This window comes from Lotus japonicus, chromosome 2 (assembly GCF_012489685.1).
Source record: "Lotus japonicus ecotype B-129 chromosome 2, LjGifu_v1.2".
In the NCBI taxonomy this organism is placed as follows: domain Eukaryota; kingdom Viridiplantae; phylum Streptophyta; class Magnoliopsida; order Fabales; family Fabaceae; genus Lotus; species Lotus japonicus.
The window spans coordinates 61,751,375-61,774,982 of record NC_080042.1 but is presented as its reverse complement, the minus strand read 5'-3'; the positions used below and the strand labels follow the sequence as shown (position 1 = coordinate 61,774,982).

General features: G+C 35.9%; 2 protein-coding genes and 1 non-coding gene across 6 annotated transcripts; all 3 read right to left on the bottom strand.

Moving 5' to 3' along the window:
• Positions 1-1,357: 1,357 nt before the first annotated feature.
• LOC130735525 (zinc-finger homeodomain protein 9-like) lies at positions 1,358-2,243 on the bottom strand. The gene has a single exon (XM_057587477.1). The coding sequence runs from the start codon at positions 2,138-2,140 to the stop codon at positions 1,625-1,627; it is 516 nt and encodes a 171-aa protein (XP_057443460.1). The 5' UTR covers positions 2,141-2,243; the 3' UTR covers positions 1,358-1,624.
• A 13,365-nt stretch (positions 2,244-15,608) lies between these two features.
• Positions 15,609-18,358, bottom strand: LOC130738693 (protein BASIC PENTACYSTEINE2-like). 4 transcript variants are annotated; one of them, XM_057590798.1, is made up of 3 exons: positions 17,934-18,134; positions 16,885-17,836; positions 15,609-15,948 (listed from the first exon to the last, which is right to left on the bottom strand). In XM_057590798.1, the coding sequence occupies exons 2-3, from the start codon at positions 17,745-17,747 to the stop codon at positions 15,939-15,941; spliced, it is 873 nt and encodes a 290-aa protein (XP_057446781.1). In that variant the 5' UTR covers positions 17,748-17,836; positions 17,934-18,134; the 3' UTR covers positions 15,609-15,938. The 4 variants fall into 4 exon arrangements, with proteins under 4 accessions (XP_057446781.1, XP_057446780.1, XP_057446783.1 ...); XM_057590797.1 differs by lacking the exon at positions 17,934-18,134 and adding an exon at positions 18,254-18,358 and having other exon boundaries at positions 15,610-15,948; XM_057590800.1 differs by lacking the exon at positions 15,609-15,948 and adding an exon at positions 16,060-16,078.
• Positions 18,359-21,036: 2,678 nt separating this feature from the next.
• On the bottom strand, positions 21,037-21,143 carry LOC130741624 (small nucleolar RNA R71). Its single transcript, XR_009020512.1, has one exon. It is a non-coding gene; the product is annotated as a small nucleolar RNA R71 (small nucleolar RNA).
• Positions 21,144-23,608: the final 2,465 nt, after the last annotated feature.

Genomic DNA, 23,608 nt, shown 5'->3' with positions numbered 1-23,608 from the left:
AGAAGTCTTTGAAAATATTTGATATGTAAGTGCTGATTTTTACTTCAATTTTGTTGGGTTTATATTTTTTTAAATACCAAATCCAAAATGTCTTTGTTTTAATTGTTGACAGTATAAATAAATATCAAGCAACTTATTGGTCATCTAATTTGAAGGATAATTTCATTGCTATAAGGTTAACTTGTTTTTAATTTTTAAATGATATATCAAGTTCATCTTTGTATTGCTTATTAATTACTCCCTCCGGTCCTATTTATAAGCAACAAAAAAAAAATTCACATAGTTTAAGAAATGTAGTAAAACTAGATAAAATGCATTAAATTTGTCTTGAATCAAAATAAACTTCCAAAATTACCCTTTGTTATTCGTGTTGGAAAGTGGGAAAGAGAGAGAATAATTAATGAGACACATTCTACAAGTTAGAATTAATAAGGGCATCATTGGAAAAAAATAATTAATATAGCTCAAACTTTCATTTGGTTCTTATAAAAAAGACCAAGATTTTTCTTCTCTTTCATGCTTATAAATAGGACCGGAGGGAGTATTACTCTGATATCTACTTATTCTTTGTAGGTTTTGTTGTTCACATATTGAATTGGTAGCAAACTTCAACTTTAAGTCTGGATTCATTATCACTCAACATGGACTGCAAGTTCTATTAAGCGACCATGCTGTTGACATTTTTGTGATTTTTTAATTTGTTTGTTTTGCAACGCATTCCGTAAAAACTTGGATTTATAATATTGTTCATGTGTTGACATCGGTGGGCTATACAACGTTTTCTATTTAACATTTTTACTTTGGTTTATTCACATACATGTTTGAACATATTCTCTGTTATACAGCTATTCTACAGATATATCTACACAATAAACTTAATCGCCGTGTAACGCACGGGTGAAAAACAGTAGTAGTGTATTATTTCAAATCTAACTCAAGGCCTGTCTTTTCATTCTCTGAATTAATTTTTTTTTTCCGAAAAATTGAACAAATCTAAATCAAGCCAAATTTCGTGTATATACATAATTACATACCATCTACCAAAATTTTAGAACAGGAAAATACAATTTTACCCTCAGCTCCTAAAAGATCACACAGGGTTGTTAATACAATTGAACCTGGGATTAAATTTGTGCAGAATAAGGATTTCAAGTTTGATATAATGTATGTATATTCACCTTATCAACAGCTTTGATAGTTTTTTTTAGTTTGATCTCACCATCCATGTAAATCTTTTATTTTGTCCAGAAAAAACCGACAATTAAAAAAAACAAATAAATGCATCCTGACACAATGAAGATAATTTATAAAATCATTACATCCATGCCATGATGAAAAGAAAGAAAAAAACAAAATATTAAAGAAAAGCAATAATAACAAGATACATTTCTGATTTTTCTCTGGATCTAGATTATCTTGCAGTCAATTTTCTATGCAGTCACAACAGTATACATTTTCAACGATTATCAAGCGACACATACTTGACTTCAGTAAATTGAATACAAATACATACTAGAAATATAAACCATTCGATCTTAAACGACTTATATTTGCGACTGCAGTGCTTTCAAATTACATTTAATCCAAATCCCTCTAGGATTTCTTCATTTTATATGGAAAAACCTTACTGGGTGAGAGAGGAAGCATTGCCATTGGAAGCAGAAGCATTAGAAGAACAAGAGTTCTTATGGTTATGCATCCACACCTTGAAAACCTGTCTACTCACACCAACACTTCTGCAAAACGCTTCAATCTCTCCCTCAAGTTCCTTCCTCTGGAGCTTCCACCCAAGCTTCTCCGCGAACCCCAGCATCTTCTCCTTCTGCTCCACCGTGAACTTCGTCCTGTACCTCTTCCTCCTCCCCTCTCCGCCGCTTCCCCCGCCGCCCGAATACTCCGTCAGCTCGCTGAGGTCCCTCATGTTGCTCGATGGCGGCGGGCACGTCACTTTCCGGTGGAAGTTCCGGTGGCAGCCGCAGGCGGCGCATTGGAGGCTGCCGGCCGGGTCGTCGAGGGTGAACTCGCCGCAGCCGTCGGTGGCGTAGCTGCCAAGGGTGGCTGCATGGTTTCTCAAGCACTCTCTGTACAAGCAGTTTGATGATGAGTTCTCCGATGATGATATCATTGCTCCTCCTTCCATGCTTTTTCTTTTCTCTTTTCTCACTCTCTCTCTCTTTTGTATCTTTTGTTTCTCTGTGAATGTGTTTTGGTGTATGTGGAAACTATTTAACTATCTATATAATGAAACAAGAAGAATGAGTGAGAGGGGTTTAATTTTGGGGGGAATGACTTGAATGGCCATGGTAGGATGGGATATTTACAGTGTTCCCCATTCTGTGGACATGCTAGCATTGTAGACAACTAGGCAATATCTCAAAAATATTTGCTACATCAACCACATTGTACATAAAGTTAACAAGAGGACAGAACCCGCCAAAGAAAAACGAAAAAATGGAAGGGACTAATAATTAGGTAAGGGTGAGTTTGGAAATCATCTAGTCATTTTTCATGTTGGTGAAGAAGTAATTTGGAAGATTTTATGAATTTTCATGTTTGGAAAAAGTTGAAGTAATTTAGCTTTAAATATTTTACTTCCGGCCTGAAGTCGACGCTAAACAGACTCTAAAACGTCTTTGACATTGGTTTTTAGGCTATAAACGTCGGTTTTCGATTAATATTAATGAGCATTTTTCTTGTATCAGTTCATACAATTAATATTCTCCCCTGCCACTAGAGTCAAATAGACATATATTTCATGCCTAACTCTCTAGTGTGACCGTCTCCTTTCCATATAAGCTTAATCAATAAGTAGAAGCAAAGAATGTGCTTTGAACTCTTTTATAGCTCAAAATGACACCTTATGAACAAAACACATAACCAAATTTTGATCTTGATCAGTTCAAAATGTATCATCAGTCTAACTTACACTTATCTCACATTGACCTTCATATACCAAGAACGAGTCATTTAGTCCTTCTCAAGTCCTTAAGGATGTTCTCGATCACGTTTTAGAGACTTTCATTAGGGTTTGTCTGATATGTGCTCGGTAAGTACATAACATAACATACATTATAGATCCAATCTCCGAGGCACATGGAATCTTACTCATGCAGTCACTCTCTTCCTTACTGGAAGGAGCTGAGCCTTTGAAAGGTTTATGTTATGTGACACAGCCAAAGATAATTTTTTGAATCTTGCATCATGAATCGTTTCAACACTTATGTATGTACTTTGAGTCAAACAAGCAATATCTTTGATATGTGTCTTTATTAGTTGTAATACCCAATATATATGTTTGCTTTGCCTTAGTCTTTCATAGAAAACATTTTTCTAACCAAGTCTATATCATGAACTGAGGGGTAGGAATGTCATTTTCAATGAAAAGTATGTCATCCACATACAAAACTAGAAATATAACTATGTTTCCACTAACATAATAAGGTAGCACAATAATTTATGATTTTTTTTTTGTGTTTCATTAAAGGCTCGCCGCAACTTAGTGGTTCTTAAAATGCTTCAAGATCTACTTTCCTCCCATTGATTCCTTTACAGATAAACATCCTTTCAGAAATATAACGGTCCTAGCAACAAGAAACACTTTGTCTTCGGTTGGATTATGGATATAACAACTCTTAGTTTCATTTGGATATTCCCCAAAAAGACATTTATCTTATTCAGATGCAAGCTCCATATCTCATATAAGCTTCAGTGCCATATATCTTCATAAAAGATATTCTAGGTTTCCTTGCAATCCATATTCATATAGTGTCTTTATAACATCATTGCTTGGTTTAGTGTGAAATTTTTCGTGAGCATAGCATATTCCTAGAAGTGGTTAAGGAAATCTGATAGACTCATCATAGATTGAACCATGTACAACAAGGTTCGGTTCCTCCTTTCACGTACACTATTCCAGTGTGGTGAGCTAATGAAAGATATAATGCTTCATCTTTTGATAGCCATTAAATTCTTGCTTAAATATTTTTGCATCGCTTATTGAAATATTTGAACTTTCTTTCGAATTTGATTTTCTACTTCATTATTAAATTCTTTGAACTTTTTCAAAGAATTCTGATTTGCATTTCCTTAGATACTCAAATCCATATTTACTGAATTCATCGGTAAGTATGATGAAGTAATGAAAGTCTCTCCCCAACCATTATCCTCATTGGTCTGCATACATCACTATGTCTAAGGCTTTAGAAGATGACGTGTTTAGTATTTATGTTATAGAATATTGATATTTTGAGATCCATGACATAAAATTCATTACTCAATTGTGCGCTAAAACAAATTGTTTAAAACACTTACAAGAAACAAAAACTTTCTTTGTCCAAAAGGAACAAAATAGCAACAAACATAAAATATCAATTGTCTAGTTCCATAACTAAGTCGTTAGGAAACATTATATCCTATAAATAAAGTAGCTACTTTTGCTTCATTACCGTGCGTAGATCTACTTCACCCTTAGCGAAATGATCTACTCTTTTTACGACTCTGAACCTTAACATAATTGTGATAGACACATCTAGTCTCTAATACCCATTGTGCAGAAGTAGAAATTTGAGTTCTATTACATAAATGCTCAAAGCGGAAGTCTCACTTCCCTTCTTGCACTCCTTCAACAGGTACTTTGTGTCTTTCCTCTTCCAATGGCATGTTTGTCCACAATGGAACCATTTTCCTTCTTTAACCACATCACCTGTTGGTTTCAAGCCAAAGACACTGGCTTTATATATCATTTTGGCTTTGTTTTTTCCCTAGTAGGTTGGACCATCAATATGGTCTTATCCTTTACTAGTTATATGTCATTTTTAAAATTTATATGAATCATATTATTATCCCATATCATGTCTACATATATAATAAATTAAAAGAAAGTTGATACGTATCTATCATTCCACAAGGCTGGATTAGGATTCTCTCAAGTAACATGACATAGTCAAGTAAAATGTTGTGTTTATATTTTTTGTTTTACTAAAATGTAAAAGGGTTGTACTTATTTGATAAATAAACATAAAATTTCAGCATGAAAATGAATGAAGAAAATTTGGCATGAGAAAATAGTAATCTTACACGTGTTGACTTATCAATAGTTAGATGATGGCAACATGCTTATAAAAAATCAAGATGATGGCAATATAGGAAGTGAGCTGTATAAGAATGGTGTGAGCACAAACACTACGTGAAATGTCAGAGTGAATAATAGTGGGTCGGAAAATGAGAGAGCAAAGGATGAGTTCACTTGATGTGTCGGAAAATAATAATGCTTTTCAGTGTCTTTTTGGAAGCAATTTGCTTTGTTTTTCATTTTCCACTCAGTGTCCAGTCACTGTAATGTGTGACCTTTCCTACAGTGCCATAACACCCAACAAAGCTAGAGTGCAATTTATAGGTGCAAAAATGGCTTGCTCTGTTTGGCTTCTTTTGGCTAAGGCTGCAAACCAAATGTGTGGATGGTCTATTTCCCAATAATAATATAATTGTTACTTTATCAATTATATAGCATCCTTGTAATGCTAAAGAGAAATTAGAAGATTGGCAATTATAAATACTAATTAATCCAATTAACAAATATTGCAAAAATTAAGATAAGGTGTGGTTTTAATTATGAACAATGTTGCTTTCACACCCCCTTTTTGGGGAAGGAAGAGGTGAAAATATGAGAGAGATTGAAAGAAAAGAAAAAGTAAGAGGGTGAGACGTGATAGATGATAAATGAATAGAAATAAAGATAAAAATGAGTGAAATGATGTGTATAAAAATTAGGGTGTAAACATATCATTATTGTTTTAATTGGTGGCTTCCAAGGAAAGAAGAAAAAAAGGCTGCTGAAATTTGTTAGAAAGATGGTAGTACAAATGATTGACTTTGTTTTTAATCAAATGATTTGATGGACATAATATTTCAATTATATAGCCTGATTAGTATTAAAACTTGTTAACTGCCATGATCTCACGATCTTAGACTTTCTACCCATTTAATGTAATCTTTAAGATTTGAATGATTCATTCCATAACTGTGAGTTATGGACCTCATTCCATAACTGTGAGTTATGGAATACCTTGGAAAATAAAAAATGGCTCATCAAAAGGAAGCCAGAAGTTTGCTGAAATTAATTTGCTTAATAATGTTTGCGATGAATAAAATGCTTTTTGAATGGAAATAAGTATTTTACTTTTCCATCAAGGTACAGTATTTCAAAATTTATTCTATAGTTAAAGGATCTTCAACATGGGTTGGCACAACCGGCTTCAGGTTTCTGGTTTAACTTTCACATCCCCACAAGTCGAGTGTTCGAATCCCCCTAGAGTCAGTAAAATCCTAGTTGGTGGGCGACCCTACTCGGGGAGATCCCCCGTCGCTCCTTGCTGGAGTGGGCCTCTGCAGGCCTCTACTGGCGCCCTGCCTAGTAGTCTGGAGGTGCTTTCTCTCCGTTCTACCATTTTATTTAACCAAAAAAGAAAAGGATCTTCCAATACATTTACATTTTGTGGGAATAAAATTCCAACATGCACACTCTAGCTGATACAGGAAGTAAAAACCTGTAAAGGCTAAAAATCGTAAAAAAAAACCTCTAAACTCATGTATTTCACAATGCAGCCAAAACGACTTCTGAGCAAAAATAAATAACTTTTTCAATCTGTTTGTCTCTGCCGAAGTTGAAATATGTGCAACTTTCAGGGATGGCTCTAGCGGCAACAAATGAAGTCAAGTCGGCATCACATGGAGAGGTTCTGGCCCGCAAAAGTGATTGAGACTGAGAAACGAAGGTGCAAGTAGTAAGCGAAGTTGAGAACGACAGACATGAGGGCAGCTGAAATGGTGTTGGCAGGAACAAAGACAGTAAGAAATGGTAACGGAGGCTGAGAATTGTGGATTCGAGGGAATACGTGGTTGTACCAGTGGCTAAATAAGAGTTAACGATTGGAACGAAGATGGAAGTGACAAAGGATGCATCATAACCGGTGTGGAGGAAAAGGTAGATGCAGGGGCCTCCGTGAAAGGTTGTTGAAGGTGGTAGTAAGGATATATGGGCATGGATATTGGAAAACTGAGTTCTGATACCAACTCAAAATAGTGGATAATGCACTTAAGGATCATGAAATTATGAATAGAAGTTTCCCCAGCAAATAAGGTATCATCCACAAACTGAAGCAGCGATACTTCAATAGGATTCTCACCTCCAATATTTAACGACCATAGTCTATTTTGCATTACTTCTTGCATCACTAGTGAATTTAGTCATTCTGCCACAATAAGAAAAAGAAAAGAGGCAAGCGGGTCACCTTGCCTTAAACCCTGCTCCATTTTGAACGCATCGGTTGGGCTTCCATTCACTAACACTGAAACCGAGGAGGACTTCAAGCATCCCTTGATCCACCTGATTCATTTCCCATCAAAATTCATTCTACTAAGCGTATAAATAAAAAAACTTCATTTCACTGAATCATATGCTTTTTCATAGTCCACTTTGAGGACTAAGGTTGGCACTTTTTTTCCTTCTTGCCTTATGGATTGACTCATTTGCTATGTACCACTATTAAAATCAATCTCAAGACATATACCACCAAATTAAACTCCATCTTGTACATAATGAGACACCCAAAAACCGTTACTAAAAAGATCAATAATTTGAGTATTTAAGTTTTTCATAAAGTTTCTAGTTGGCTTTGTCAAATAAAGACAACTAGGGTGCATTCCTAACTTAGATAATTATGTTTGAACTTTGTAGAATTCTGCATATATTATTATGCTTCTACCATAAAATCCAGCCACCTCTTGAAACTGAAGCTTACTGATAAATAATAATCATGGTGGCAACCTAACTGTATTTGCTAGATACGAATATTTCCTTGTCCACCATTAAGATTTAAGCCCCATCATGTTTCAATCTCTTTAAATCAATTTTGGCTTACCTAAAAAAAAACCAGAATAGGGTCAAACAGTGCGGACAGCTCTAAATCCAGGTTCATGAACTAGCCAAGGCTTTTGTTCTCACTCGGATTGAGCGAATTAGAATATTATCCAAGTGTCACTTTTACCTTGAACATGTTTGTTAAACATTAAGATATAATTCTTTTACTAATTATGACTTTTAATTAATACTGGGAATTACTTGTTCAGTACAAGAACTTGCTTTGCTTTAAGCCAATAAGATGGTGAAATAGAAATTGTCGATGAGGATCATCTCTTATGGGTAAAACTCATCAAGTTTTTGAACAAACCAGACTTCATCAAGTTTTATCATGTTAAAATTTATGTCTATATCTCTTCATATATATATATATATATATATATATATATATATATATATATTAAATAGAGTTATCTAGTGCTCATTGTTTATATTCAAGTGGTGAATGGAAACACTACTACTAAATTATGTTAGTTATATAGTTGAGAGTAATAAATTTGCAGCTGATTTTTTTTTTTCGAGTTACAAACCTTTTTTTTAAGAAAAACAATCGAATTTAAAAGAAATCAAGATGCAATTCATCTCGCAAATGGTCAAGTACAACGTGAACAAAAAAGTAAACAATGAAATGGAACCCTACGGTAGGATACCAACGATCCTACCAACGAAAACAAAAAATGCAAAACACGCAAAATACTACCACCATTGCGATATAGTTTAATGTCAAGCGTGATAACAACGGTATCATGGCCTACTCCTGCAGCCTCAGCAACCACCTTAACCACTGGAGGACTAAGCCCACTCTCGTTCGGTCATATGAGTATACCAAACTACGAAATCAAAGCAATAGTAATTATAAACACAACCCAGAAAATAATGGACGGAACTACTTCCAAACACCAATCATGCATCTTCTTGTCAAAATCTCGACAAATAACATAAGACCGCAGCACAATTAGGATTTTCAGCCAAAAGATAACCTTAAATCCTCATTTTTCATTTGCGACTTAGCAACATGACCCCCATATCTTCAAATGGCCGGCATCCATCCTCCATCGTTCCCCTCTTCTTGTCTTGCCTTCAACAATAGATTAACCTAGAAAAAATTACGATCTAGGTTTTAAAATAATAGCAATCTAAGTTTTAAAAACAATAGCAATCAAGAAATGTTACTCTCATTTTTATATCAATATCTTTCTCTATTTCTTTTCTTGTGTGTCATTGTTTTTGTCTTTGGGTTAAAGTATCCTTGTACTTATGTTCAATAAATCTTTGGTCTTGCCTTTAAGAGGTGTTCTTAGGGGGGTTATAAATTTTTGTGGTGGTTTCTTTGCAGTGTCTTTTGGTTTTCCCCCTTTTTGGTTGGTTTTTGTTGGGAGTTTGTGCATGGAGGGGTCTTGGCTTGTTGCTCTGCTTTCTAGCTGTTTTTCATATTTGTGTGTTTCTCTTTTGTTTGAGAAGGCTTGTTCTCAAGTTCTTATGATCAATAAAACTTTATGCTTTAAAAAAAAAATCTTTGGTTATAAAAAAAATCTAATACAGTTAAGGTTTATGTATACATTTTTCTAATATTTTAGTGTGAAAAGGACAATCATTGTAAAATTGTGTTCGGTTTAGTTTTTTTAAGCAAAAATATATATTAATTAATCAAGGTATCATAACATGTCTCATATATATATATATATATATATATATATATATATATATATATTTTGAGCCAAAGTTATAATCAAAGCTTCTAACTTATCGTTTGATATACTTCTCCGTTCCTATCTATACTATATGTGAAGAGAATAAACACACAAAATGAGAAAATTAATTAATTTTGTTGATTTTTTAGAAAATTCAATATGTTTTTATTTTTTACCTTTATTATTCCTTCTTTTATTTGATATTTAATTTTAATGGAAAGTGAGAATATCTCAATTTTGCACTTAATATGTAACCAACAAAATTTGCACTTAATAACCTTAAGATTATGTGTAGAAACTTTTCACTTGGACGTATAATGTCATCAATAAAATATATCAAAATTTAATAGCTAATTATTGCATGTGTACATGTGCTTGAAGTGCATACGGATTTGTTTCATGCATCTAACCCTAATTTTGACTTGTTTCAACTATATTTTAAGAAGAGTACACAACTTCATCAACACACACGAGGAGAAAGAAATAAACACAAGGGTGTTGAGAACTGAGTTGAGACATATTTAGCTGACCCGCATGTTATCAGAACTTAAACTAGTGAAATGGTACACATTTAAAAATAACATCTAATTTGATATCTAGTGACAAGAAAAGGAATCAGTACTATATATAACTATTAATTAGAGATTCTATTACTGGTTAGGAAACTTTGACCACAAGCTCTTAAGTCTTAAATATAATCATGCATCATATACAAATGTCAAAAGGGATAGAGGACCAAATTGTCTTGTTCTTGAGGGACATTGGCTTATATTGGCTGGGAAGTCAGAAATAGTCTCTGCATCTAGTTACAGAATCAAACACTGTTCTCTGGCACAGACACAGTGTACGAACATTAACGTTAAGTTAGTTGTATTAGGACCTTAGGGATACCAGAATTGCTGCCACTGACATTAATATCTTAGGCTAATTAAACTAGTGTAAAAAGCAAGCTTTACTCAGTTTTCTTTCCCTTTATTCAAAGCATTTCATTTGGTTCCCCAAATTTCAGTTTCAACACTTTGGTCCTATATTCTCATGCTTTCATGAAGTTGAACAAAATTAAGCAAATACAATCCTTCAACATCATTTCTTTGACATATAAATCATGTGCAATCATATGATCCGGTCAAGTAATTACTTTCAAGCCATGAAATCATGCATACATAATAAAAGAGGTTAAGGAAGGAGCTTTTTTCCTGTATTCTTTTAAACAACAGCTAAATTCTCACAGCTCTCTGCTTCTTATCGCGTAGTGCGCTGACAGTGAGATGAGGAATTAGTTTCATGACAATTGATTGTGAGATCTCAATCAAACAAAAAACTGCTAAAGTTTGTTATGTTGTACATTATTTTATTTATGATATGTAAAAGCTAAGTTTCTGTGGAATGCATGGATGCCCCCTGAAACTACTCAGACAACCCCATTTAGGGCCAAGAAGGCAGGCGTCAAAGCAAACTTCTAACTAGAGACAATGGGCGAAAGCCCAAAACGTGAGTCACCTCAATCGTGATCATGGCAGAGGAAGTATTCAGGAAGTACTTGCATAGTCAGTTCATCAAGTAAGACTTGTACTCATTGTCGGAAACAGAACTTCGTATTAGCATGTGTCCTTTAGGAGATTGGGCAAGCGTTGACCTATTTGTCGTAGTGAATGTCAGAGTCCCTCGACTCGTTGGGAAAGGTGTAAGCAGGAATGAAAAGCTCTTCGCTGGAGGAGGGCATCCCCAAAATGTTCATCACGTCTAATAAAGTATAGGATATCATCATAGTAAGGAGCACGAAGCCGTTGAAGGACGTAGACCAGAGGCTGGCAAACCCTAACAACATGTCAATTCAGAAAGGGGTCTCACAAGTGGAGATCATGATTGCGTCATAAATACCTCATTCCTTCCACAAATCTTGCTTCGCGACCTCAACTCTTTGCACCTAATCAGGATAATCTTAGGCCACATTTGGCCAACCGGGAATACTTCTTAATTAGGAGAACGTTTGCGGTAAACCAAGACTTAGTAAGGGGAAGCTTATGGCCATCCTTCACCAAGAAAAAGCCTCAAAGGTTCACCAAAATCACTGTGAGGTTTCCATAGAGGACCAAGGAGATATTGTTGTGTCCCCTCATCAAAAGGGGAGAGCGTCATCGAATGAGGGAAGGTGGCCCTTGGTATTGTTATTGAACCGCGGGTGCCGCCAGCTGAACAAGAGCAGGATCGTGGACATTGACATACAAAGATGCGGCAGATGAAGAAGAGTCGTTGTCATACTAGCGGGTAAGGTTTTGGGAATCGCTAGCGCTAGATATGGGGATCGATTGAGCAAGTTGAAGAAAGAGATCATAGAAATTTTCCTTAAAAGATGAGTTTCAGAGGAAATATAGGATAAGAGAGCAACGAGATATCAAGAAACTTAAAAGTTTGTAGCTAAAATAAGACTTAAGTAACAGATAAGTTGCTCTCCTTGGAAAACGCGAAGTCATGATTGCATTTTGATTCACCAGGTAATGGCTAAATCGAGAATCCAAGGGGTAATGTGTTGGAACACCAAAAATATGTAACGCCTAGCAGGGTAGCTGAAATGTTTCGCTACCTAGCATGGTGAGATTAGTCGTCAGGGTAGCTAGCCGAACCAATGTAAACAACTGATCTCTCACAATGAAACGAATAGGATTTGAACCTGGACAAGATTTGGGTAAAGGTGTAAGGGGCCTCAACACACGATGAGATATTTTGCAAGATTCTAGAAGGTCCACAGTGCTTGAAAGAATGAGTAGTTCACCTCTTTAAAATAGGGGAAGCAGGTATTGCTTAAGAACCAGCCTATGCAAATAAGTTCAGCTTAAACCAAACTTCTATGGTGACCAGGAGAAGCAACCGCCAACATCCCACAACTGTAAATTCTTGTAAAAAACCGTGAAATGTGGATAGTGGCAAGTGGTTGTTAACTGTTGTAGGTTGGTCGAATGTTCCTCTATAAATAGAGGAAAGGTTCTTTGTACAAAATACACAACACAACCAATCAATCAAACTACAAATTTCCTACATTTATCTGTGCGTTTTACTTTAACTCCTTTACTTTTCAGCCTTTAAGTTTCTTTACAGAGTCTTCCATCAGTTTATCATTCCAACACTTTATTTATTTTCAAGCGTTTAAGTTTTTATCTATCCATTTTCGCTCTACCTTAGTTTATAGTAGTTTTTGATACAAACTTCTCAAAGGCGATCACTAAGAGCTTTTTGGAGTCCTAGGAACCTGCATTGAGGATCTGAGTCTCTTCCTTGAGTAATCACTTGATTGATGAAATCATTATGTTAATTTCTTTCAGCCAACCCAGACAGCTACCTAGTCCTTGTAAACCAACAATACTTTTAATAGAAAATGTTTTTATACCTTTTTATTTAAAAATATTTCACATATGGGTTGTTATAAATTGATATATGGGTTGTTATAAATTGATATTATTTGCAGTTATTTAGATAGTAACAGTTAGAATTGGACAAGGTGATCAATTAATTATAGGTTTGTTTCAACTTACACAGTTGATATGTTAGGAAACTATAAATTTAGGCACTTTTCATTAATGGCATGTGATGATAATGTTTTATTAAGGTTAGTTAGATCTTATTTCAACCCTAATTTTAGTGTTATACATATTGAGAGTTTTAATTTGACCCAGATCTTGGAAAAGGTGCTTGGAAAAGGAACCTACTTATATTTTAAATGGTAAAGAAATTGCACTTTCAAGTAATGAAATGATAAATAAAAAAATTCAATAACTAACACCCCATTTTGAGTTTCTTTCTACAATGTTCTTTGAAGAAATGAAATGTAGTTGTGTAGTTATCCTCATTTTCCCAATGAAACATCAAAATTGTTACTATCAAACGTACGTGTTGACCCTTGCTCTAGGTCACTCTCTCTTGCTTAGTAGACTCCTCTCCGTCCTCTATAATCTTCTTATGTTTCAACATGACCATAGGAGATAGATCAATGTCCAAGCATTACACCTTGGTTTGTTCTTAAGTGATGTTGAACACAACGTTCAATTGTTTGTACACATCCTTTCCTGATGCCTTCTTGGTTCCTTGCCATTGATCTAACTTTTTTCCGACGAATGATATAATCATATTCCAAATATTTATCCAACTCACCTCTCATACCCCAACCATGTCCTTTCTCTATCCTAAGCTCACTTAAATCTTACATTCCCCTTAAATGTCCATCTATAACGAAAAGATCAGCCACTATTAAATTTCTTCATCTTTCCCTTTCTTGGATAACTTTCGGAACTTCATCTGTCTAATCAAATTCAAGTCAAGATTCCTATACTAAGGAAATCGGGGATTTCCCTCCTTATCTAAGAATAAATCAAGCTGATTATGATGCAATTGTGACTCAAAGAAGTAAGGCTTCAAATTCTTAAATGACGCATGAAATGGCTCCAACATCTCCTTCCTCGAAATGTCATTCATCTTGATCCACTAGAGCCTTCCTTTCTTAAATTTGACATGAGAATTGAGATGAGCTAAAAAGCTCACTTTTCAGGGGCAAACACCCATGATATATAAATAAAGTCTATAATAGTAATGAACAAATGTTTAGGACTACATGGGGGTGATGTTCCCAATGTTTAGGATTTCACTTTCAAACTTGGAAAATGAAAGACTCATTGCAACCCATATGATCCCCCATAAAACAATACTTTCATTTTTTTGCATTTACCCACTTCAGAGAGCTTCTTTTTTGGTCAAAGGTTTATAGTTCATACATAACTCAAGGGTTACCTAACGTCTAACGACACTTACAACATGCGAAAATAAATCTCAACGAGCAATTCTTTTTTTTTTTTCCTCAACAAGCAATTCTAGGTGACAATTCTTAACACAAGATCCATCCACGTAGCCAAACCCAAACTCTAACGTAACGTGACAAAGTCACTGATTTTCTCAAGCTCTTTCACCTAATCGGGCTCATGGCTTGGTGGGTTAATCCCCCTAGCCTCGTAGACTCATTGGGCCTCTGTTGGCACCAAGTTTCAATCATGTGATGTGCATGATGCCAAAAACCATAATTATAACAATTATAACTTTAAATGTGTAGTTTTTAAATAACATGAGGTAATTTAATTGTAAGCATCTTCCTTATAATGTCATCCATCTTTTTCTTATGTTAAGTGGATAAGAAGACATCTCCCAACAAATATTTTTCTATATATACTGTTCAATGATCGAATCCTAGACCAGTTGTGCTATATTTTTTTGGTAAAATATCATGCATCTATCCACGCATTATACGTGGATCATCATCGTTTGCTAATGCTGCACACGTAACAAGCTTATACAGGTTTCTTTTCTTTGTAAACAAAGTTACATATCTTTAGCTTTATGTTCTAATAATAAAAATAATCAAATAAAAGGAATCTAATTAGAGATAAATCTTAGTACCAGGTAACAAAAATGGGAGAATTTATACTCATTCAACGCCCCGTTTATTTGATCAGTTTTCTAAAAATTTTAACAGCAGAAACCCTTGTTTATCACCAACTCACCAATTTAAGCTTATTCATTCGCTCTCAGACACCATTCCAGTGAAAGGAAAGAAAGTCACAAATGTTTTGGCACCAGATTTTCCTAATGGTTGCACAAGATGCCTCTCCAACCTACTAAAATAGCACTCAAACAAAAAGGAAAAGAAAGACCCTGACGACTTATTTCAATGTTTGCAGCTAAGGGCGCCTTTGGTGTAAACAATTTAATTAAGGATTCATTCATAGCAATAAACGCTTATTGCATGAATATTAATTCATAAGCTAATTTAATAAGTTTATTGAAATAAGCTTAAAATAAATTTTCAGTAGGTGTTAGCGTTTGTCTACAAGTTAATTTACACAAATTATGAAAATAAACTTAAAGTATCTTATAGGCAGACCATAAAGCGTTACCGTAAACTTTTCCAAACACATGCATAAACATTCATATTATAAAACTAGCTCAAATAAGCTATTCGAAACGGGACATATGTAAAAGAGTGCTTCTGCATAATACAAATGGTCTCCATTTTACCAAAAAATATCAATATGTAGAGACCCCAAAATAAAGCAACAAAACTAGGCCTTCAGTTTTTTTTTTTTTTTCCAATTTTAGAGGTTGAACAATTAAAGAGTTTGCATTTAGAGGAATTATTAGTACAAATCAAGCGACATATACTACAGCACATGTCTTCAGATTTGCAATCAGTAAATACACCACAAAACAAGGAAGTTCAATTTACTTGTCAGAGATGTCAATTGTCAGCAAACTTGAAGAAACTAACGATGCTTGGAAGCTCAGTACTTTTATTCATTTCTGAAAAGAAAACAGTCGGAAAAAAGTGTGATTTAGGACCAAAACATTAAAATTCTAAATATTAATTTCACCCCTACAAACCTGACTTTCCCTTCTCAGACAAGATGTAGCGTTCATGCAACCCAATCATCTAAAAACACAAAAAACCAACAAAAGCAAAAGCCTTTTTCCGCTAGATGAAGCTGGTTGTATGGATCAAACAATGCCATAATATCCTAACTGAAATCAAGTTTGATTGACAAGCCATCTAGCAAAACATTTCCATTCAACACTTTGTTTAGTGTTTCCAAACCCAGCTTTCGCGAAGATCATTAGATTTGACACCCCACTCATTAGAAATGCCACCCCACTTGCGGAAACTCAGTTTCCGAAATATTTCGGAAATAAGGTTTCCGAAGCACTTTTTCAGTCAAAAGTGGGGTGTTACATGTATTTTACACTACAAATCACGAATTAATTTCGGAATCTAAGATTCCGAAATAATTCGGAACTTGAAAATCCGAAAATTGGGGGTGTGAAATCTAATGGTTGGGGTGACAAATCCAGCTCTCTTTCGCGAACATTACGCATATATTAAGTATGAATTTACACAGTAATGCTCAACAACTGAACACAGATATTTAGTAGGAAGTATAACTGCGTTGGACCAGAAGGTTTGAGACTAGATCAATAGTTCCTGCGCATCATTTATAAAACAAGATCTCAATTGATATTTCCCTATCAGTACCAACCAACCGAAAGATTGAATTCCCATAACTAAATCCAAAGTAACAGCATAGATAGCGATAGAAGAGAAAAAAGAAATGTCTCATGAATTTGAAAATCCTTGCACTACAAACCAGCTAAGAAGCCTCAGTCTCTGGCCACATACACATATATATACATGACAAACAGGTTAAAGGGAATAAGAGGCCAGTTGACCAAAGAGTTCACTACCTGATGGTGACAAACTTGTTGGTGCCATGTTTTGCCCAATAAGTCTTCAAATCAATTGGATTGGAAAAGTTATAACCCTCGGCGGCAAGTTTCTCTAAAACCTTCTTAAATGCTCCTATACTCATTTTCCTCCCAGCTATCCTAGCGCCACGCCGCTTGGTACTCATAGGCAAAGGATACATTGACATGCCAGTTCTGCAGCATGCTGACTGCCACCCACCAGAACCCCATCTGTAACACTGTTGAGGAGCCCCGGTGCATGAACAAACAGGAATTGGAATGCTTGAAATATCCATATCAATCCCGTTTATAACAATTTCAGCAGTCTTCTTTGGAACCCTTGCCCGTTGAACTGAAGCAGCATTCTCATCCTTAGGAAGGTGAGGGCCCCTCTTTGGCTTCTTTGCTTTGGGGGATTTGGGCAACTTTGGTCCCTGCCTCTTCTTACCAGTACCCTTCACCTTCTCAGCAACAGGGGCTACTGCCTCATCAATTGGGCTTTCTTCCTTTGTCAACTCAGGTGGTGGAATCATTTGTATATGGTGCGCTGTAGATGTCTCCGGAATACCACCAAAACTCGGGTTTGTAGGTATCATATGCATATACTTGTCTCTCTGACTACTAATCCATGCATCCCTCATGTACTCCATAGGGTATGTAGCAGCTTGGGGCATCCCAATGTCCCTATGGTGGTGATTGTGAAATGCCCCATTAGCGCCGGATAAAACCGCAGCATTGCGACCGCCGAACATAGGTTTTTCGGGCATGGTGGACATCAGCTGCAGCCCCAGATGGCTCTTAAAGGACGTTGCGGGTTCATAGTAACCCCAATTTCGGATGTTAAGACCATTATCACCATCCATCACAATACCAAGTGACGAACAAAATCGCAGAACAACAATGTACACTTTGTTAAATATCCTCACAAATTATCCAGCTGCATTGCATTCACCTAAACAAGCCAACACAATAAAATTAAAATTAAAAAAATTAAAAAACAACAGCAACAACATAGTACAATTGGGAAACGAAACAAAACAAAAACCCACCTAATGTTTTAGCTCAAACATAGTCAAACCAGAAAAAGGGTTTCAACAGGATAAATTACACAAATCCCAAAAATGTACGCATGCAAAACCTTGAGAAACAAAGGTTTCAGCTTCTGGGTTTTGATCTAAGATCCATTGGGGGAATAAAACAGCACAAAAAATTCAGATCTTTGAGGCAGAATGAACAGATCAACAGAATAAATAATAAACATGAAAGTGGTAAAATGCAATAAAAGGAAAAAACAAAAATTGATGTGAGGAATTGAAGAAATAAAAAGAGGGTCGTTGAATGTTTGAGCAGAGGGAGAAGGGTGCAGTACCTGTTGTTAGGGTTCTTGGCGTCTACGAATGGAGAATGAAGAGAGCAATGGGAACAAAAATGTCTGCACGCCATCTTATAATCTAATCTTTTAAAATATTTGAATTTATGATTTTTTTTCTAATATTAAATGTATTATAAAATTAGTTTATATTTTTATTGAAATTCAAAACTTGCAAATTGCTAAGCCCAGTCCAAAGATGCATCAATAATCTTTTTTAGTTGAAAACCACTCACCTATGACCTATCCAATGTGTTTTAAATTTAATTGGACGATTCTTATCAATATAGCAACATATATCATCAAAAGTCAAAATTTTATCAAGAACAATATAAGTCACAAATAACTAATTCTCTTAGATTAAAAAAAAGTAGTTATTAGTAATAATTTGTAAAGAAAATGATTAACTTTCCTAGATTACCCTTATTTACTCTCCTATGATTTTCCATCTCCAAGTTAATATTTCTAAAGTTCATCATCTCTTTCATATTAAATATGAGGGTGAACTTGGAAAAAATTATTTAATGCTTCCTAGGTTTTAGAAAGTGACTTATATTTTGTAACAAATTTTTTTCAAAAAAAATGATTTATAATAAGGAACGGAGGGAGTAATACTATCAAGTATCAACATTCACTTCACGGAGATAGATAATTTAACTCTTTAAACATTAAATTCAAGATTTGATCTTAGATGGTGTGTATAGATGATAAGTACCAAAAATACCTGATTTTCTCTACTAATTTGGGTACTTTTCTGTTCTAGATGTGTACATTATCTTCCAAATTATCCCTCAATAGGTTAATTTAATAAGTAGATAGTTTTTATATAGAAAATACATAGATATGTTAGTTTTATCATTTAAGCTCTTTGGTTTTATTGTAGGAGAAAAGTCAAGAGATCCAAACAATTTCAAATGAAAAGGGCTACAAATGTTGATCTTCGCTTAAGCCAAATGCTGGCTCGCTTAAGCCAAATTATATGGCAGTAGCAGTGGCAAGTATGTTGATCTTCGCTTAAGCCGAATGTAGCCTCGCTTAAGCCAAATTACAGGGCAGTAGCAGTGGTTCTGGAAGACAATTTGGCTTAAGCGAGAAATGGTCTCGCTTAAGCTGAAAGACCTTACCTGAACATGAAGAAATCTCCTCGCTTAAGCGGAACCTTTTTCAGCTTAAGCGAAACTGTGCCCTGTTTATAAAAGGCTCGACCAAGATCAGAAAGAGATCATCTTTTGACCTATTTTAGACTTTTGAGAGAGAAAACTTCAAAGAGAAGAAGGGAGGAACTTTGGGAGCTTTGATTCACCATCCATCAAGCTGGAATCATCACCGAGGACGGCACGGATCATAACTTTCGTCTTAGTTCTTCTTGTAAGCATAGCATCCATGTCTATGGATAGCTAAACTTCTCTTTGTTGGGTTTGGGTGTAATACTTGACTTAAATGTATCCATCTTAGTTCTCTTTCATATGAATCTAGTTTATCTCTTGATTTCAATGATATGATCTTGATTTTTATGCTTGTTTTAGCTTGATCAACTAGAACATGATTTGAGATTTGATATGTGAGTGAAAGCTACATATTTGAATTAGATTTAGGTTGTATTATCTAATTTACCTGATTGCTAGACATAGGGTTAGGTTTATTAGTCGCTTAACATCTGAACTCATTACGTTTTGCTTCGTTAGTTATGCGAGACATCGATAATTAGAGAAGTGAATCGTTAATCTGCTCATGTAAGAAATTAATGAGATAGATAAGAACTGATGTGATGAAGTCAAGGATAGAATAGGTTGTATGTGTTGAATTATAGGATATATGAGAGTTGATGTGTGAACCCCAATCCCAACAGCTTTCTCAATCTGTTTTTAAACCCGTTTTTATTATTGTTTTATGTCCACAACTTTTCTCAAAACAATCAACCAAACGCTTCTTGAACTCTTTGCTTAAGTAATTTAGCTAAAGAACGGCGTTGTATTTCCAATTCCCTGAGGACGATAAAAACCCTTCACTATACTACAATTGAATCTTGAAAGGGATTTGAAAGTAGTTGTGGTAAAAACCTTTCAACAAAATGGCGCCGTTGCCGGGGAATTGCGTCAATACAAAAGCATTGCTTTAGTTTCTCATCTTGAGCAATTGTGAATATAGTATATAGTTTTATTTTATCTTTTTATTATCTTGTTGACTGACTTTCTTGGCTAGGTTGTATTTTCACTTTGTTTATGCGAGGTAAAACTCCAGCTGATCAACTATTGTTCGATCCAGAGATCGAAGCTACAGCTAGGAGAAACAATAGCAAGACAAGGAGGAGAAAACAATTAGCTGAGCAAAGGAGGGAGCAAGAAGCATCATCTTCCTCAATCTCTTTAGTAAGACAACAGACAGAGACCATGGCTGCAGAACCAGCTGGTGGTGGAAATGAGGATACAAATGTAGGATTTGTGAACTTCACTCCAAGGAACATAACCAGGATTGGTAGGCCTGCAGGTGCTGCTAGGCCACCTGAAGTGAAGACTGGATTGGTGCAGCTGATGTATGCTAATCCTTTCGCTGGCTTGGATCATGAGAATCCTTACACTCATCTGACAAAGTTTTATGAACTTTGTTGTACTGCTGGAATTAGCCAAGCTGAGGAAGAAGCTGTATTTCTGAGGCTCTTCCCTTTAACTTTGATTGGGCAAGCAAAGGATTGGTTCTTGGATCAACCACAAACAACTTTAGCTGATTGGAATGAATTGGAAAAGAAATTCATGACCAGGTACTTTTCTGAATCAAAATATATGGATTGTAGAACTGCTATTTCTACTTTTTCCCAAAGTACAGGTGAAAGTTTGCGTGAAGCTTGGGAAAGATACAAATCCATGCTGAGAAGGTGCCCGAATCATGACTTTGATGCCAAGACGCAAATCCATCTTTTCAGAAAAGGTCTTCAACAACAGAGCAGGATAATGGTGGATGCAACTTCAGGGGGTTCTTTGATGACAAAGTCTCCAACTGAGGCCATTCAGATCATTGAGGCTATGGCTCTAAATGACCACCAAGATCAACATATTAGAGGACCACCAAGGAGAGGAGGCGTTCTGGAATTGGGATCAAGTGATGCTATCTTGGCCCAAAACAAGCAACTGCAGCAACAACTGGATGAAGTGAAAAAGACTCTGAGTGATCTTCCCAAACAACTTCGGGAGATGCAAGATTCTTCTTCCAGGAAGCAGGTGAACAGGTGTGATGTGTGTACTAAGGACCATCCAACAGAATACTGTCAATTACAGGAAGAGGAGGTTCACTACCTAGGAAACCAGCAGAGGCAAGGGTACCAGAACAACTATCCCAGGGGAGGTAATCAACAATACAACCAACCTTGGAGGCAAGATGCAGGGCCTTCCACCAGCAGAGCACCACCACCTTACCAGAATCAGTCATACCAACAGCCGCCACAGAGCAGGAATCCAACATTAGAAGATACAATGAATCAGTTCATGCAGATGACTATGACCAATCAGAAGAACACAGAAGCTTCTATTAAAAATTTGGAGATCCAAATGGGCCAAATGGCTAAGCAGATGGCAGAGAATCAGAAAGGAAAATTCACTGCAAATACTGAGCCTAATCCAAATCAGAAGTGTAACGCGATTTTCACAAGGAGCGGAAAGGAGGTTGGTAGAGATGTTGGTGAAGTAGTGAGTGAAAAAGAGGATAATAGTGAAGAAAAAGAGAAAATGAGTGATAATGAGGAGACTGAGAGGGAGGTGTTGAAAAATAAGAGTGATAGTGTAAATAGACAAGAAAAGAATGATGAAAAGAAAACCAAAGAAAAATGTGTGGAAAAGGTAGGTGATAGTGGAGAGAAAAGAAAGGTGGGAGGAAAAGAAAATGTGTTGAAAGACAAAGAAAAAGTTATCCAAAAACCCCCACTTGAGAAGAGACTTCCATATCCACATGCTCCTACCAAGGCAGACAAGGAAAGGCAATTCACTAGGTTCATGGATATCTTCAAAAGGCTTCAAATCAACATTCCATTTGCAGAGGCTTTGGAACAAATGCCAACATATGCAAAATTCATGAAAGAGTTGCTGACAAAGAAGAGAAAGTTCCAGGATGAAGAAGTGGTTCATTTAGGAGCTCATTGCAGTTCCTTTATTCAGCATTTCATACCTGAGAAGATGGATGATCCTGGAAATGTAACAATTCCAGTGACTATTGGTACTTTAGCAGTGGGAAAAGCTCTGATTGATTTGGGAGCCAGTATAAGCCTTATGCCACTTTCCATAATGAAGAGAGCAAGTGGTATGGAGCTTAGACCAACTAGGATGTCTTTACAGCTTGCAGACAGATCAATCAAATATCCAGTTGGCATAGCAGAGGATGTATTGGTAAGAGTTGATAAATTTTTAATTCCCGCTGACTTTGCTATTATTGATATTCCAGAGGATGAAGAAGTTCCAATCATTCTGGGGAGACCCTTCATGAGGACAGCAAGAATGGCGATAGACATGGACATTGGGAAGCTGAAAGTGAGAGTCCAAGATGATGAAGTTCAATTTGATCTCTATGAGGCCATACAACATCCAAAGGACAAAGGACAATGTTTCAAAATTGATGCAATTGATGAAGTTTGCAGAGAAGCTGATAAAAAGCCTTGTGTGTTTGATCCTTTGGAGGTAGCTCTCATCAACATGTGTTGTTGCTCACAATTCAATGAACTGGAGGAAAAAGAAATCGAGAAGTGTGTGCAAGAACTTAATCTTCTCAAGGAAATACCCTCTGAGAAAGTGGTAGTGGAGAATATCAAGAAAGAGGAACCAGTGGAATCTGATACAAAGAAAGATGATCAGAAGACGGAGCTGAAACTCTTACCTGCTCATTTAAAATATGTGTTTTTGCAGGGTGAAACAGGTAAGCCAGTGATCATTAGCAGTTCTCTATCACCAGAGGAGGAGGAGAAGTTGATTGAAGTTATCAAAGCAAATCAAGAAGCTATAGGTTGGACCTTATCTGATCTTAAAGGCATTAGTCCTTCTTACTGCATGCACAAGATCATGATGGAGGATGATTTCAAGCCTGTAGCACAACCACAGAGAAGATTGAATCCAACCATGAAAGAAGTAGTCAGAAAGGAAGTGGTGAAACTGCTAGATGCAGGTATGATTTATCCTATTTCTGACAGTTCTTGGGTAAGTCCAGTGCAGGTAGTTCCAAAGAAAGGAGGCATGACTGTGATTACTAATGACAAGAATGAGCTGATTCCGACAAGAACAGTCACAGGTTGGAGAATGTGTATTGACTACAGAAAGCTGAACAAGGCCTCAAGAAAGGACCATTTCCCATTACCATTCATGGATCAGATGTTGGAGA

What these genes read in the sequence shown, in the direction of transcription:
- LOC130735525 (XM_057587477.1), bottom strand. Translation starts at nt 2,140, where the DNA reads ATGGAAGGAGGAGCAATGATATCATCATCGGAGAACTCATCATCAAAC.
- LOC130738693 (XM_057590797.1), bottom strand. Translation starts at nt 17,747, where the DNA reads ATGGATGGTGATAATGGTCTTAACATCCGAAATTGGGGTTACTATGAA.